Here is a 17268-nt window from a genome sequence, read left to right as displayed (position 1 = left end):
TGGACATGTTGTCAAGAGGGACCGGTTCTTGGAGAAGGACATCATGCTTACTAAAGCAGAGGGTCAGCATAAAAGAGGAAGACCCTCAGTGAGATGGATTGATGCAGTGACTGCAACAATGGGCCCAAGAATAATAATGATTGTGAGGATGGCTCAGGACTGGGCAGTGTTTCGTTCTGTTGTATATAGGGTTGCTATGGACCTAACAACAACAACGATATTCATATAGGTAATAGAGCACCAAGGGGGCACAGTCATAGAAACTTCCTAGACACATCCAAACACCTTGAGGACCCAAGTTACTGGGGATGGGGGCTGGGGACCATGGTCTCAGGGGACATCTAAGTCAATTGGCATAACAAAAGCTTGTGAGCAGCCATCTATTGGTCCCATCCTGTCTGGACCAACGGAGAGTGAAAATACCAAAGACACAAGGAAAAAATTTGTCCAAAGGACTAATGGACCACATGAACCACAGCCTTCACCAGCCTGAGCCCAGAACACCTAGATGTTACCTGGCTACCACCACCGACTGCTGTAACAGGGATTGCAATAGAGGGTCCTGGGCGAGTGGGAGAAAAATGTAGAACAAAATTCAGATTCACAAAAAAGTCCAGACTTACTAGTCTAGCAGTGACTGGCAGAACCGTTGAGACTATGGCCCCTGGACACCCCTCTAACTCAGTATTGGAACCACTCCTGAAGTCTACCTTTCAACCAAAGATTAGATAGACCTATAAAACAAACAATAACACAGTTGAGGACCGTGCTTCTTACTTAGATCAAATATATGAGACCAAATGGGCAACACCTGTCCCATAAGCAAAGATGAAAAGACAGGAAGGGATGGGAAAACTGAACAAATGGAGAACCTGGCATGGAAAGGGGGAGGTGCTGACACATTGCGAGGATTGCAACCAATGTCACAAAACAATTTATGTATAGATTATTGAATGAGACAGTAACTTACTCCGTAAACTTTCACCTAAAGTGTGTGCATGCGCGTGCACAAACACACACACACATACACACACAGTGTATATCCATTTACTAAGAGCAGCCAGACTGAAACAAGAATCTTAGTCCCAGTTTTAAACACCCCCAGGAAGGGGTCACTTGTCCAGCTTGGGTTAGTTACACACGCCTGGTCTAATCAGATATGGCCAGAAAGGTAGGAGGTGTGTTGTGTAAGCATGGCTGCCAGCAGTCTCACAGTGGTACCCGTATGGATTGCCCATGAGGGCCAGGTCTCAGGAAAGGAAGGAAGAGGGAGGCAGCCAACCCAGTAGGTTGCCGTTTGTGTTTCAAAGCCATTTTGACCTAATTAGTCAGAAGTTTTCAGTTAAATCCTCTGAGAGATTTTTTTTATACAAATAAGTTTCTGACTTCATAATAAAAAGCAGTGAATAAATTAGAATTGTGTTTTTACATTTGTTGTAAAACTAATTTTGCTAAAAGCCGTAAAGTATAAACTATAAAGTGAGAGACATGTGCTTCCTTTACAAGATGGGACCCTGATGTCCAGAGCTGAGAAACTCAAGAAATACAAAATCAGACTTCTATTACAGAATGGACTTTTAGTCAACACCTAACACATAGTAGGTATGTTCCCTAGTGTTGAATTTTAGCAAATCACATACAGACACAAGATAATGTTTTAGTTTTTAAAATGTTAGTGAAGCATTTTGACTAGTTCATTTTAGTCAGTTTGGTTGATGTTTTTGAGGAGGCTAGTTCTATATCTCTGGCTTTTAATTTGTTCCTTGAGTTTTTTTATTTTGAAAGTAAAGTTTGGTTAAAATAGTGGTTGAGCTCCAGGCAGGGAAGCTTCCCGATGACAGAGGCGTGTTCACTCATTCCCTCATCCATTCAACAGATACTCACATGTGCTGAATTCTGTGTGATATTCCGTCTCTTCAGAGATGAAGGTTGTTCCTGTGCTCTAGGGGCTGCTCATGCTCTGTGAGAACTGATGATGGCCTGACAAGGTCAGAGTTGTAACTGTCGTGGAGAGCAGAAGAGGAATCGAGTAATGGCACGTTTTCAGATACATCTGCACTTAGTTTTGATGAGATTAAATTGGTTAAAGGAAATTTTCTGTGATTGAGTAGCTTAAAAATGTTAAAAAATCTTTTTTTATGACCAGATCACTTTTTTTTTAATTGGAGGCACATATTTAAATTTGCTTCTTTTTAGATTGTTACCAAAAAATCTAGATATAAGTCTCTGTGTCTAGAAGCTCAGAGCTTTTACTTCTTTTTGACAAATGTTTTCTGTATCACACGTGTGAAAACGCTGCACAAGCTCCTGTGGGCCAGCCTAGCTGACTCCTTGTACACAGGTGGGTCATACTGCTCCCATCCCTGTTTTTGAGAGAAGTCAGCTTCCTGTTCTACAGTCTCATGTTTTTTCTTACTCGTAAATGCCTCGTGAGTATTTAACCAAACCCCAACATTCTCGCATTCAGATTAGTTATTGTCAGAGAAACCAATTATGTGAAAAATTTTAAATTCTTTATTTTGATTAAGAAAAGGAATTTCCTATTATTTCATTGTCATTAGTTAAATTAACTCTCCCTTTTCCTCCTCCTCTCCCCTTTTTAAGAGTTCTGTAGGTTTTTCCAGACCAACAGGCCACATCTAATTATTTGCAGTATCATCTGTTAGGGACTGTAGATTTGACAATTTAAAATTGCTCCTTAAAGGACTTTTGCCCTATTATTCTAAGATGTCCATATTTTCTCTAGGGGACATACTTATCTCATAGTCTGATTTTTCATACTGTCAGGAAATATTTGTGAAAAATGATAGTTTTTTTCTTAATATAATTTCACTGGTTTTTATACTGTTTACATGATAGAATATTAAATGCATATTTTTTGATGTCATAAACCCACATTGGTTTTTTCTTTTTAAAGCAACTTGTTCAATAATTTAAAAATGGTTTATTTTTTATATCTTTAAGAATCCAATACTAAATGACTCAGATTATAAGAAACTACTGTTTAGTTTCTTTTCAATTGTGACTAAGCCTTTTGAAAGCCAAAACCATAAGTCCAAAACTACGTTTAAAAGTGGTAAGAGTATTGTTTCACATGTTTTATGCTCATATCTGAATCTTTAGAAAAGAACAAATGAACTTTCTAAGTCCCCAAGTTGACTGCTGAGTTTTTTCTAATATAGCAATATGGTAGACAGAACAATGGCTCTCCAGAGGTGCTCATGCCCTAAACCTCAGAATCTGTGAATATGTTACTTTACGTGGCAAAAGAGACTTTGCAGATGTGATTAAGGGTATGGACCTTGAGCTGATAAGATTATCTGAATTATTCAGGTCAGTCCGTTCTCATCACATGAGTCCTTAAAAGCAGAGAACCTTTCCTGGCTGGTTTAGAGATGGGATGGATAAAGGAGGAGAGATTTGAAAAGTGAGAGTAACTTGACCTGCCATTGCTGGCTTCAAAGATGGAGGAAGGGGTCCATGAGCCAAGGGACGCAGGTGGCCTCTAGAAGTTGAGAACAGCCTTCAGCTGATAGCGAGGGAATGGAGACTTCAGTCCACAACCACAAGAACTGAGCTCTGCCAACAGACTGAATAAGCAAGAAGACAGATCATACCCTGCAGACTTCAGCAAGGAATACAGCCCTGTCGACACCTTGATTTTAGCTCAGTGAGACCCCTGTCAGACTTACGACCTGTAATAAGATAATAACACATGACCTACTGTAAAATAATGAATTGGTGGTGTTTTAAGCAGGTACATTTGTTACAGCAGTAATGGAAAACATATAGTACAAAGCGTATCTGTGTAAATGCAGCTGAAGGGAAACCTTAGCGATGAGTTAGGTGGGTGGATTGTCCTGGGGAAGGATTTCATCACCCTCTCATTGATACCAGAATTCCTTTTATTAGTTTTGTTGCCTTGACTTAAGAAATTGGTATTTCTTAAAATGCACTAATATTCTGGAATAACACATTAAACCTTTCTTAATTGTTAACATTTTAACATGAATTGTTATAAGTGATTCCTTCACGTAGGTCCTTTTCTAAGTGATTTGGCTACCTGAGAGCAGATTTTGGATAGGAAAGAATAAAAAGAGAGGTCCAGAATACTTTTACCCAGGTAGGTGGTCCTTTATGGGAGAGTTTTAGCTAACTACAGAACAGCATTAAAGATGTCAGTGATATTTACACAGAGCCGAAAGCAAGCTGGCCAGCCTCACGGTTTTTCAAGACTGCCCTGCCTTTAGACAAAAATACATTGCTAAGTCTCTCAAAAGCATAACAGCAGTTGATGGTTGCAATCTTGGGCAGTGGTATCGTGCTCTTCATAGCAACTCAAAATAACATTTGGGGTTTTGTTTGGATATCATATTGTGCATACAGGTCGCCTTTATGTTCTATAAACTTCTTTTGGAGCCCTCCAGCGTAGTGGTTAAGAGATCGGCTGCCAACCAAGATGTTGGCAATTCAAATCCACCAGCCATTCCTTGGAAACCATGTAAGGACAGTCCTACTCTGTCCTGTAGGGTTGCTGTGAATCAGAAGCGACTCGACAGCACCTAATAATAACAACACAAGCCTCGTTTATAATTACTACTGTTTTCTTCTAAATTTTTGCTTTTTCATATTGTGTTTTTAGAAACTATTTGCATTTTACTAAGCCAAAAGTATTTTTATTCTTCGTATTCTGTGACCTAAGAAAACTGTTAGCTGCAATATATTGTTTGGAATCAAGGGAAAAAAATAGAAAATATTAGTATTATTAAGAAGTTAATAGCAATTAACATTAAATAGATTAATTAGCTATGCAGTTGTACATGGGGCCCCCACGAGGCTGGGCAACTCACGGCCAGCTAAGAACAACAACAAATGAAGGAAGAAGAATTAGAAAGTCACCATTTTGCACCTCCTAATGAATTTTTTTTTACTTTTTTGTAATGAATTAGTGGCAATAGATCTAGGCAATGATTATCATTTGCTAACAGCATAAAAAGAGAGTCGGACCTTAAATGCTCCCTGATGGAAGTACATAATACCATCTAGGAAGTGTTGTTGTTGTTGTTAGGTGCCGTCGAGTTGGTTCTGACTCACAGTGACCCTGTGTACAACAGAATGAAACACTGCCCAGTCCTGCACCATCCTCACAATCGTTGTTATGCTTGAGCCCATTGTTGCAGCCACCGTGTCAGTCCATCTCATTGAGAGTCTTGTTCTTTTTCGCTGACCCTCTACTTTACCAAGCATGATGTCCTTCTCCGGGGACTGATCCCTCCTGATATGTGAGACAAAGTCTTACCATCCTTGCTTCTAAAGAGCACTCTGGCTGTACTTCCTCCAAGACAGATGTTTTCGTTCTTCTGGAAGTCCACGGTATATTCAATGTTCTTTGCCAATACCATGATTCAAAAACATCAGTTCTTCGATCTTCCATATTCATTATCCAGCTTTCACATGCATGTAAGACAAGTAAAAATATCATGGCTTGGTTCAGACACACTTTAGTCCTTAAAATGACATCTTTGCTTTTTCACAGTTTTAGGAGGTCTTTTGCAGCAGATTTGCGTAATGAAATGTGTCATTGGATTTCTTGACTCCTGTTTCCATGGCCCTTGATTGTGAATCCAAGTGAAATGAAATCCTTGACAACTTCAATCTTTTCTCCTTAGTTCCTTTAAAACACATAATGATGTTGGGGTGGGGCCCATAATTGTTGCATTTCTAACAAGCTCACAGGCTGCTGGCCTGAGGACCGGACTTAGAGTAACACTATCCTAAAGTAAGGAGTAGTTTGGTTAAAAAAAGACATAAGCATAAGTGGGAGAGTTATTTAAAAATTTATTTTCAGGATGAATTTTACTGGCAGTGCCACTAAATGACATCCAAGGAGGCTGTCTCATTCTATTCTAGAGAGTAGTCATGCAAACGTGAATTGGCTATACCATGGCATACTGGGGAACAGGGGAGATTTAGAGGGTTAAAAGTCTTTTTAAAAGAACAAATAATAAATAGATCTCTTTAGTCTCCATTAAAAATGAATAAATTTACTGATTAGACAAAATGTAACCCTGCCCGCAAAAAAAAAAAAAAAAAAAACTGTTAAACTGTTAAAGGCCTGTTCTCACCGACAGCCACAAACAATAAAATACAAAAATACTTAGTAAAAAAAAAAAAAAAAAAGCCCAATCTCTGCTGACTTGTAAGAGTTTAATATAGCTTGGCTATCATGGTTACTGTTGTATTCTTTGAAATTTGTTTTAGGGATAAGTTGCATGTTGTAGATTTTATTTTTGTTGGTTCATGTGGACTGTGAGAGAACTCAGAGGAATACAGGATAAAAACCAAAACCAAACCCAATGCCGTCAAGTAGATTCCAACTCGTATCAACCCTATAGTACAGAGTAGAACTGCCCCCATAGAGTTTCCAAGGAGCGCCTGGCGGATTTGAACTGCCGACCCTTTGGTTAGCAGCCGTAGCACTTAACCACTACGCCACCAGGGTTTCCAAATATAGGATAGAATAGCTAAATATTCCTTTCCATTTTCTCCTCCTAGTTAGGATCAGGTATCCATAAGTTCTTAGACAAACATTCCTATGCTTAATTTTAATAGGACATTTCTTTCCAACTGATTTTGATGTTTGACTATTTTAAAACCATACTTAAAATAAATAGTTTAAAAATATAAAGCTATGATTTTGAAATACATTTTAAAGTAAAATCTCTGTTTCACATCATGAGAATAGGCTAGATTTAGAATGAGAGATGTGTCATAACCCTGGTTCAGGCCACTAAGTATTAGATACTAAAAACTAAGTCTCTTTTGTCTACATCACCCAGTTTTAAACTTTATGTAAAACAGTAGTCATGTAGTATTTCATACAAATTCTTGTTTAGTTTGTCAAACACTAATGGATTAGTTTCATTTTGTTGTTGTTGTTGTTATTAGGTGCCGTCGGGTCAGTTCCGACTCATAGCGACCCTATGCACAACAGAACAAAACACTGCCCGGTCCTGAGCCGTCCTAACAGTCGTTGTTATGCTTGAGCTCATTGTTGCAGCCGCTGTGTCCTTCCACCTCGTTGAGGGTCTTCTTCTTTTCTGCTGACCCTGTACTCTACCAAGCTGATGTCCTTCTCCAGGGACTGATCCCCCCATAACATGTCCAAAGTATGTAAGACGTAGTCTCGCCATCCTTACTTTCAAGGAGCATTCTGGTTATACTTCTTGCAGGAGAGATTTTTTCATTATTTTGGCAGTCCATGGTATATTCAATGTTCTTCACCAATACCACAATTCAAAGGCGTCAATTCTTCTTCAGTCTTCCTTATTCATTGTCCAGCTTTCGCATGCATAAGATGTGATTGAAAACACCATGGCTTGGATCAGGCGCACCTTAGTCTTCAAGGTGGTATCTTTGCTTTTCAGCACTTTAAAGAGGCTTTTTGCAGCAGATTTGCCCAGTGCAATGCATCTTTTGATTTCTTGACCGCTGCTTCCATGGGTGTTGATTGTGAATCCAAGTAAAATGAAATTCTCGACAACTTCAGTCATTTCTCCGTTTAGCATGACGTTGCTTATTGGTCTAGTTGTGAGAATTTTTGTTTTCTTTATGTTGAGGTGTAATCCATACTGAAGGCTGTGGCCTTTGATCTTCATCAATAAGGGCTTCCTCTTCACTTTTAGCAAGCAAGCTTGTGTCATCTGCATAATGCAGGTTGTTAATGAGTCTTCTTCCAATCCTGATGCCCTGTTCTTCTTCATACAGTCTAGCCTCTCAGATTATCTGCTCAGCATGCAGATTGAACAGGTATGGTGAAAGGATATAACCCTGTTTCACACCTTTCCTGACTTTAAAGCACACAGTATCCCCTTGTTCTGTTTGAACAACTGCCTCTTGGTCTATATTCAAATTTCTTATGAGCCCAATTAAGTGTTCTAGAATTCCCATTCTTCACAATGTTATCCATAATTTGTCATGATTCACACAGTCGAATGCCTTTGTATAATCAATAAAACACAGGTAAACATCTTTATGTGTTCTCTGCTTTCAGCCAGGATCCATCTGACATCAACAATGATATCCCTGGTTCCACGTCCTCTTCTGAATCCGGCCTGAATTTCTGGCAGTTTCCTGTCAATATACCGCTGTAGTCACTTTTGAATGATCTTCAACAAAATTTTACTTGTGTGTGATATTAATGATATTGTTCTATAATTTCCACATTCATTTGGGTCACCTTTCATGGGAGTGGGCATAAATATGGATCTCTTCCAGTCAGTAGGCCAGGTAGCTGTCCTCCAAATCTCCTGGCATAGACGAGTGAGTGCTTCAAGAGCTGCATCTGTTTGTTGAAACATCTCCATTGATATTCTGTCAATTCCTGGAGCCTTGTTTTTCGCCGATGCCCTCAGAGCAGCTTGGACTTCTTCCTTCAGTACCATCGGTTCCTGATCATATGCTACCTCTTGAAATGGTTGAATGTCGACTAATTTTTTTTGGTATAATGACTCTGTGTATTCTTTCCACCTTCTTTTGATGTTTTCTGCGTTGTTTAATATTTTCCCCATAGAATTCTTCACTATTGCAACTTGAGGCTTGAATTTTTTCATTTCTTTCGGCTTGAGAAATGCGAGCATGTTCTTCCCTTTTGGTTTTCTATCTCCAGCTCTTTGCACATGTTATTATATAACTTTACTTGGTCTTTTGGAGCCACCCTTTGAAATATTCTGTTCAGTTCTTTTACTTCATCATTTCTTCCTTTTGCTTTAGCTACTCAATGTTCAAGAGCAAGTTTCAGAGGCTCTTCTGACATCCATTTTGGTCTTTTCTTTCTTGTCTTTTTAATGACCTTTTGCTTTCTTCATGGATGATGCCCTTGATGTCATTCCACAACTCGTGCGGTCTTTGGTCATCAGTGTTTGGTCATCAGTGTTCAACACATCAGGTCTGTTCTTGAGATGGTCTCTAAATTCAGGTGGATATACTCAAGGTTGTACTTTGGTTCTGATCAACTCGTTCTAATTTTCTTCAGTTTCAACTTGCACGTGCATATGAGCAATTGATAGTCTGCTCTGCAGTTGGCCTCTGGCCTTGTTCTGACTGATGATATTGAGTTTTTCCATCATCTCTTTCCACAGATGTAGTCAGTTTGATTCCTGGGTATTCATCTGTTGAGGTCCACGTGTATGAAAAAAAATAGTCACCATTTATGTTGGTGAAAAAGGGTATTTGCAATGAAGAAGTTGTTGCAAAATTCTATAATGTGATCTCCGGCATCGTTTCTGTCACCAAGGCCGTATTTTCCGACTACTGATCCTCCTTGTTTCTAGCTTTTGCATTCCAATCACTAGTAATTATCAATGCATCCTGATTGCATGTTTGATCAATTTCAGACTGCAGAAGCTGGTAAAAATCTTCAGTTTCTTCGTCTGTGGCCTTAGTGGTTGTTGCATAAATTTGAGTGAGAGTCATATTCACTGGTCTTCCTTGTAGGCATGTAGATATTTTCCTATCACTTACAGCGTTGTACTTCAGGATAGATCTTGAAATGTTCTTTTTGACAATTAATGCAATGCCATTCCTCATCAAGTTGTCATTCCCAGCATAGCAGAGTATATGATTGTCCTATTCAAAACGGTCAATACCAGTCCATTTCAGCTCACTAATGCCTAGGATGTCAATGTTTATAAGTTCCATTTCATTTTTGGTGATTTCCAATTCTCTTAGATTCATACTTTGTACGTTCCAGGTTCCAATTATTAATGGATGTTTACAGCTGTTTCTTCTCATTTTGAGTCGTGCCACATCAGCAAATGAAGGTCCTGAAAGCTTGACTCCATCTATGTCATTAAGGTCGACTTTACTTTGAGGAGGCAGCTCTTCCCCAGTCGTCTTTTGAGTTTCTTCTAACCTGGGTTTTCACTGACCAATTCTTTTCAGAAGTAGACTGCCAGGTCCTTCTTCCTAGTCTGTCTTAGCTTGGAAGCTCAGCTGAAACCTGTCTTCCATGGGTGACCTTGCCGGTATCTGAATACCCGGTGGCATAGCTTCCAGCATCACAGCAACACGCAAGCCCCCACAGTACGACAAACTGACAGACACGTGCTAGTTGGTGCTTATTGATGTCTCTCAGAAACTTTCCCAAAGAGAAAAATAGGTTCTAGGAGAGGCTAAAAGTCCCTGCGTGGTGCAAAAGGTTAAAATGCTCAACTGCTCACTGAAAGGTTGTAGGTTCAAATCCACTCAGAGATATCTGGGAAGAAAGGCCTGGCAATCTACTTCTGAAAAATCAGATATCAAAAGCCCTGTGGGGTCACCAGGAGTCAGAGTCGACTTGATGGCAACTAGAAAAAGGAGAGGTTATACTTACTACATTCTGAAAGGAAAAAAAAAAGATGTAAAAGATAGATCAATTGGCCTGTACTGTCATGATTTAGGATGTGTTAGATGTTAAGGCCCCTTGGTGACACAATGGTTAAGCAATCAATGACTAACTTACAGCTTGGTGGTTCGAACCCACCGAGTGGCGCTGTGGAGGAAAGGCCTGGTGACCTGCTTCCGTAGATTACAGCCTATAGGGCGTTTCTGCTGTGTAACACAGGGGGTTGCCATGAGTCAGAATGGACTGCAATGGCCTTGTTTGTTTTTTCGGATATGTCACAGTTACTGTGTGCTTTCTATTTTTAGTGGCATTCTTGAAATAAGGTAATCAGAAAGTTTTAGGTGTAGGTACTATAGAAATCCTTAAGAATTAATAGTGAGATGCCTTAGGGTTTTCTGTAGAATATTTGTGTTTACCTGTTCAGCACTATTACTTAAAGGTAATAACGTGAATTTTAATGGTGTGGTTTTTTGCAGTTCTCGAGAGATTTCATACCTTGTTTTATTATGTTATTCTACTGTGTGCTTTAAAAATCACGTCTGTGTCTTCTGTTTCAGTACAGTATAATTTTATTTTAAAGATATTTTAATAATTCTGTAATAAAGTACATTCTTTAAAAAGCTATCTTAATAACATGTCCCCAATTTAAAACTTGCTTAATTTTTTTTTTTTCACCAAATCGATTTTTCTCTTCCTATTTCCTCCCCAGTGGTCGTATGCCTTAGAAAAGCCCAACACTGGCAGCATATTTAATATCGCATGGTCACTTGATGGGACTCAGATTGCTGGAGCCTGCGGCAATGGGCACGTTGTTTTTGCACACGTGGTGGAGCAGCGGTGGGAGTGGAAAAATTTTCAAGTTACGTTAACGAAAAGAAGGACCATGCAGGTATAATTGTGTCCTGTAGTTGATTATAGCTGTTTAATTTCAGATTAGCTCACTCTACAGAATACAGAATTATCTTCGTTATTAAATAGAAATCTTTTTTGAAAAATTATATTTAAATCAAGTTTATAATAATTCAGTCACATTAGAAATATCTTCACTATGTCAGTAGTGACTTTTGATGATGTAAAATAAGAACCTTTCACTGATACAGAACCAAGTACCCACAGCTACCACAGTTATGGGTTTGGGGCAGGGGGGTAGTGAAACTTCAAGCATTAGGGAATATGTAGATTCAATTGTGGAAGAAGGGAAGAAGCTGTAACAGATAAGAGCAAGCTAGCTTTAACTCCTGGAACAGACTCAAAGGCAAGCCTAACCTGCTAGTCACTGACAGGGTTAATTGCATAGTTTATTTACTCTGTTTTTGTTTTTTATGAATTAATGAAGGCAAGCCCAAATGAGAAATGGTAGAAAGGTCTTATTGGGAGTTAGAAAAAAAAAAAAAAAAGGTTAATTTTGGAGCATGAACTACTTTGGGGATTAAGACAAGTTGAAATGCAGCAGTGAAATGATGTCAGAAATCGGCGGGGGCACTTCTTAAGGGCATAAGTAGTATATTTCACTCATCTTTGTTTGCTTTTAGGGCTTTGCTTAGTGCCATGCATACATTAAATACTCAATAAATATTTTAAAAGTTAGTTGAAGGAAGGTAGAAGGAGGCCAGAGACAGTGTGCTAATGGCAGACCCTCTCCCAGAGAAAGAGAGCGTCTACCCTCTTGCTTTTCTTCCTCTTACCTGCGTCAGTTGCCTCTGGTCGTCAATATTCAGAATTCAGAGTATTGTAATTACTATAAAATTTTGGAAGCGAAATTTCTTGGTCAGGTCCATTCAAATATTCTGTTAGCCCATTGCAAAGTTAGGTGGCACAGTCCGTAAGAATGCAAGTTTAGGAGTCTCCAAGACCACCCTTAGTTTTAATATTTCACTAGAAGTACTCACAGAACTCACTGAAAGCTGTTGTACTCATGGTTATGGTTTATTACAGCTAAAGGCTACAGATTAAAATCAGCCAGGGGGAGAGGTGCGTAGGGCAGAGCCCAGGAAGTTTCTACACGCAGTTTCCAGTTGTCTTCTCCCTGCAGGGTCCTGTACTTTCCTGTGACGATACACATGAAATGTTGACGGCTAGAGCTCACTTGAGCCTTGGTATCCAGAGTTACTCGGGGGATTCCATCCTGCAGGCACAGTTGCCTGCTCATTTGGCTGATCTCAGTCTCCAGCCTTTCTGAAGGTCAAGCTGACACCATGGGACCCAAAGTCTCCATCCTGAATTATGTTGTTAGAATACCTGGTCTGACCCAAAGCCCCTATGCAGACAAAGACACTCCTGTTATGCATAACATTCCAAGGACCTAGAGATAAATTCCAGAAGCTGAGTATGAAGACCAGATCTCTTTTTGGGCAAGGTTTAATTCTTTACCACACACTCATGTATCCTGATTTTTTTATTTGGATAATATGGTCACTACATTCATAATGATTAGGTACACTGTAATTTTTCTTTGTTCTGTTTATGTATTTTTAAAGATTGAGTTAGATTAAAATGCAATAACATATGTAAAACAAAAATGATAGCTACTACTGCTATGATTATAGCCATGCATAGGATTAAATGAATATTCTAGAAATGTGCAGTTTTTTAATTTATATCAAACTGAGGAGTCTAAAAATTGTGTCGAGTAGAAACATTAGGTGATAGAAGTAGCAGGACATAAATCTAGCACCGTCCTGGATTGAATAGGATATTGGGTGCATCTTAAAATTCAACAAGGGGCATTTCTGATGTGCGATTTGCCATATTTTTGAAATTATAGCAATCACCAGAGGGACTTTAGTTTGTTACTATGGCTGGCGTGTTTTATTCTGGCCTGGTTATAGTGTTCCAGGTTCACAAATAAGGGAATTTATCCCGTACCACTTCAGACAATGTGGATTTTAAGAAATCTGTGTATGATTTGAATAATGGCAGAGACCTCTCCAATCAGATTTTTAAATAGTAAATTTTCCTAAATCTGTATTAACAGCCAGTTGGTGTGACTGGATACCATGTTGTTATAAAAAAACTACCATATAACTTCCTTTTAAAATTTTTCTATCTTACAGTTGGCTTTAAAATGTTTCTAGGAGAGGATGACATTTTGAATCTTTAAAAAAGTCACTGGGAGCTCAGGCTTCTGGAGAAGGTAGTGTCATAAATTCATTCTTGGAAGGAAGATACGTATCTTTCGCTCCAAAGAGAAAAGTAACATATACAAGATAAAATGAAAAAAACAAGCACTTACTTGGACCCAATACAAGATAAACATCTGCAGGCCAGAAATGCAAAGTAGGCGGTGGGCGTGTAGTTACTGGCTTGATTGACTACAGGTCCAGAAGCAGTCACAGGCAGTGAGGAGAGGGAACCCCTCTGGCTGATGGAACTAAAATCAAAGCACAGAGGCCTGTGGGGTAGCTCCTTTCGACCTTAGAAAAGCCACAGCCAACTGCTGCGTGGAGCTACTTGTGCAGTGTGGGCCTAGCAAGCTTGAGGAGAGATTCACAGGTCACCACCTGCAGCTGGGCTCCGCACAGTTCTGAGGGCAGGACTTACCTCGGCCTGGAGTTGTGTAGCACGCCACCCGTACAATCCTATATCTGAGACCTTTTATGCAGAGCTCAAACTTTTCAACGAAAGCTGCCTTCGCTTTTGTCAAAAGAAACTGAGCCAATAATAAAAATTAATCTATTAGATGAGGTTTGTTCAGGTAGAACCTTTGAGAATTGGGTAGCATCATACCACATATGGAAAGGTACTCCACCGAGTATCAGCAATGACTGGCTTATATTGACACAACTTGGAAACAAAAGAAGCTTATTTCTGATTGGCTTATACAATTTACTGTTAAAACGCTGTCAGGATTTCATTGGCCGATGAGAGTGGAAGGGCTGTCAGGATCTCATTTGTCAACGAGGGTGGTGTGATGTACAGGAAAGCTAGGCTTAGCTTTCGGTAAAGACAAGTCTTGGGGGCGTTGTCCGCTGGACTGCCAGTGCCATCTTTTTAACCATATGACTCCATTTTTATTTCATGTAACACCTTCTTGTTCTAATTAAAAACTGGTTGATTCCTGAGACCAGTGTTTCTCCCACAGCCTTTTTGGGTAGGAGTGTTTTTCTTCTATACACCACACATTACTGGGTATGGAGGTGGGCGCAGGTGCTCTTTTTATATCTCAAAAGTGATTGGCTTAAGACACACTCTACACCAACATAGCTTCATTAACATAAAAAAGAAAACTCTATTCCCAAATGGGATTACATCCACAGGTATGTTGTTGCTGTATGCTGTGGTGTCCGTTCCAATTCATATCAACCTTGCAGGATAGAGTACAGCTGCCCCAAAGGATTTTCCAGGTCATAATCTTTATGGGAGCAGATCCCCAGGTCTTTTTTCACGTGGAGCCACTGGTGAGTTCGAACTGCCAACCTTTTGGTTAGCAGCCGAATGCTTAACTATTGTGCCACCAGGGCTCCTTTTATCTACAGTTATAGGAGTTAGAATTTACAACACCCACGTATATTTATATATATTTTACTGTGTTTTAGGTGACAGTTTACAGCTCAAGTTAATTTCTCATATAAAAATTTATGCACACATTGTTATGTGACCCTAGTTGCAGTCCCTGCAATGTGACAGGACACTTCCCTTTTCCACCCCAGGTTTCCTATGTCCATTCAACCAGCACCTGTCCCTTTGTGACTCCCATTGCACCTCTGGGCAGGAGCTGCCCATTTAGTCTCAGGTACCTACTTGAACTAAGAAGTATACTCCTCACGAGTATTATTTTATGTCTTGTAGCCCAGTCTAATCTTTGTCTGAAGAGCTGGTTTCGGGAATGGTCTTAGTTCTGGAGAGTCCAGGGGCTATGTCTTCTGGGGTTCCTCTGGCCTCAGTTAGACCATCAAGTCTGGTCTTTTTATGATAACACAAATTATTTGTTTTTTAATTTTTATTATGCTTTAAGTAAAAGTTTACAAATCAAGTCAGTCTCTCATACAAAAATTTATATATACCTTGTTATATACTCCTAGTTGCTCTCCCTCTACTGAGACAGCACACTCCTTCCCTCCACTCTCTATTTTTGAGTCCATTCGGCCAGCTTCTGACCTCCTCTGCCCTCTCATCTCCTCTCCAGACAGGAGCTGCCCACATAGTCTCATGTGTCTATTTGATCCAAGGAGCTCACTCTTCACCAGTATCATTTTCTATCCCATAGTCCAGTCCAATAAAGAGTTGGCTTTGGGAATGTTTTCTGCCTTGAGCTAACCGAAGGTCTGGGGACCATGACCTCCGGGGTCATTCTAGTCTCATCCAGACCATTAAGCCTGGTCTTTTTACGAGAATTTGAGGTCTGCATCCCACTGCTGTCCTGCTGCCTGAGGGGTTCCCTGTCGTGTTCCCTGTTGGGACAGTCAGCTATCGTAGCCGGGCACGATCTAGTTCTTCTGGTTTCAGACTGATGTAGTCTCTGGTTTATGTGGCCCTTTCTGTCTCTTGGGCTCACAGTTACATTGTGTCTTTGGTGTTCTTCATTCTCCTTTGCTGAAGGTGGGTTGAGACCAATTGATGCATCTTAGATGGCCGCTTGCTAGCTTTTAAGACCCCAGATGCCACTCTCCAAAGTGGGATGCAGAATGTTTTCTTAGTAGATTTTATTATGCCAGTTGACTTAAATGTCCCCAAACCCCCACCCCTGCTACCCTGGCCTTCAAAGCATACAGTTTATTCAGGAAACTTCTTTGCTTTTGGTTTAGTCCAGTTGTGCTGACCTCTCCTGTATTGTGTGTTGTCTTTCCCTCCACCTAAAATAGTTCTTATCTACTATCTAATTAGCAATAACACATATTTTTGAGGGGCACAATTCAATCCATAACAATTCCAAACGGAAACTCTATATTCATTAAATAGTAGTTCCCCATTACCTTCTTACCCTGGCCTCTGGTAACCCCTGTTCTACTTTCTGTCTCTATGCATTTGCCTATTCTAGGTCTAAATGTAGTTTTTGTAGTTGGTTTGTTGTATCACTAAGCAAACAGTTATACACATTGCATTTAGTTAATTTGTCTCATAAGTCTTTTTAAATCTAAAAGAGCTCCTCCTTTTTTATTTAACTTGCAATTTATTTGTTAAAGACACCAGGTCATTGTGTTGAATTTCCCACATTCTGGATTCACCTGATTGCACTCTGTGGTATGATGCCATTTAACATCTGTCCTTTGCATTTTCTGTAAACTGGTTATTAGATTTAGAGCCTTGGCAAGTTCAGTGTTTTATAAGTGATGCCCTGCGCTTCCCACTACATCACATCAGGAGGCACAAAGTGTCTGTTTGTCCCTCTTACAGTGAGGTCGAGATTCACCAGTGTGTTCAGGTGGTGTTAGCCTGATTCGTCCATCATATAGTTTCCCATCAGGCTGTTGCCATGCTTTTGGCAGCCATTGGTGATCCTTTTCTAGACCCAGTATGTCATTGGGGTTGCAAAATGGAAATCTTGTAATCCTCTCGTTCCTTCTACATTTATTAGCTAGAATTCTTCTATAAAAGATTTTGCCTCATCAACCATTTGGCTACCCGGAGATGTGACAAATGGTGAATTATTTTTCTTTCTTTACCAGTTCTTAAATAGTGAGTTGGTTTCCTAGCATGCACAATACATTTCTTTTTGTTGTTGTTGTTAATGTTATCATTATGAACTCGTGCATTTTAGTATTTTTAATGTATTATAACCCCTTGAGGTCATTATTTCTTCAATACACAAATTGCCCCATCTTTGGTTAGTTGGCTCCTGTGTTCTTTTGATATGATTTCAATAGCTTTCCGGTGTGACAAGATGTTCCTTGCTTATCCTGTACAGTTCCTGTCGCAGACTTGGAATCAGTCATTTTTCTAAGAAA

At 39.6% G+C, this 17268-nt stretch overlaps 1 protein-coding gene across 5 annotated transcripts in view; it reads left to right on the top strand.

Moving 5' to 3' along the window:
* The window catches only part of IFT80 (intraflagellar transport 80), a 154696-nt gene that overhangs the window by 80346 nt on the left and 57082 nt on the right, over positions 1–17268 (top strand). For all 5 annotated transcript variants that reach the window (XM_064275663.1, XM_064275664.1, XM_064275662.1 and 2 more), the window contains one exon: positions 11094–11273. In XM_064275663.1, the coding sequence (XP_064131733.1) occupies positions 11094–11273 (180 nt within the window). The remainder of the gene's footprint in view (positions 1–11093; positions 11274–17268) is intronic.

Source organism: Loxodonta africana, chromosome 23, assembly GCF_030014295.1.
Source record: "Loxodonta africana isolate mLoxAfr1 chromosome 23, mLoxAfr1.hap2, whole genome shotgun sequence".
NCBI classification, from domain to species: Eukaryota; Metazoa; Chordata; class Mammalia; order Proboscidea; family Elephantidae; genus Loxodonta; species Loxodonta africana.
The sequence above is the reverse complement of the archived record's forward strand: the minus strand, read 5'-3'. Positions and strand labels throughout refer to the sequence as shown.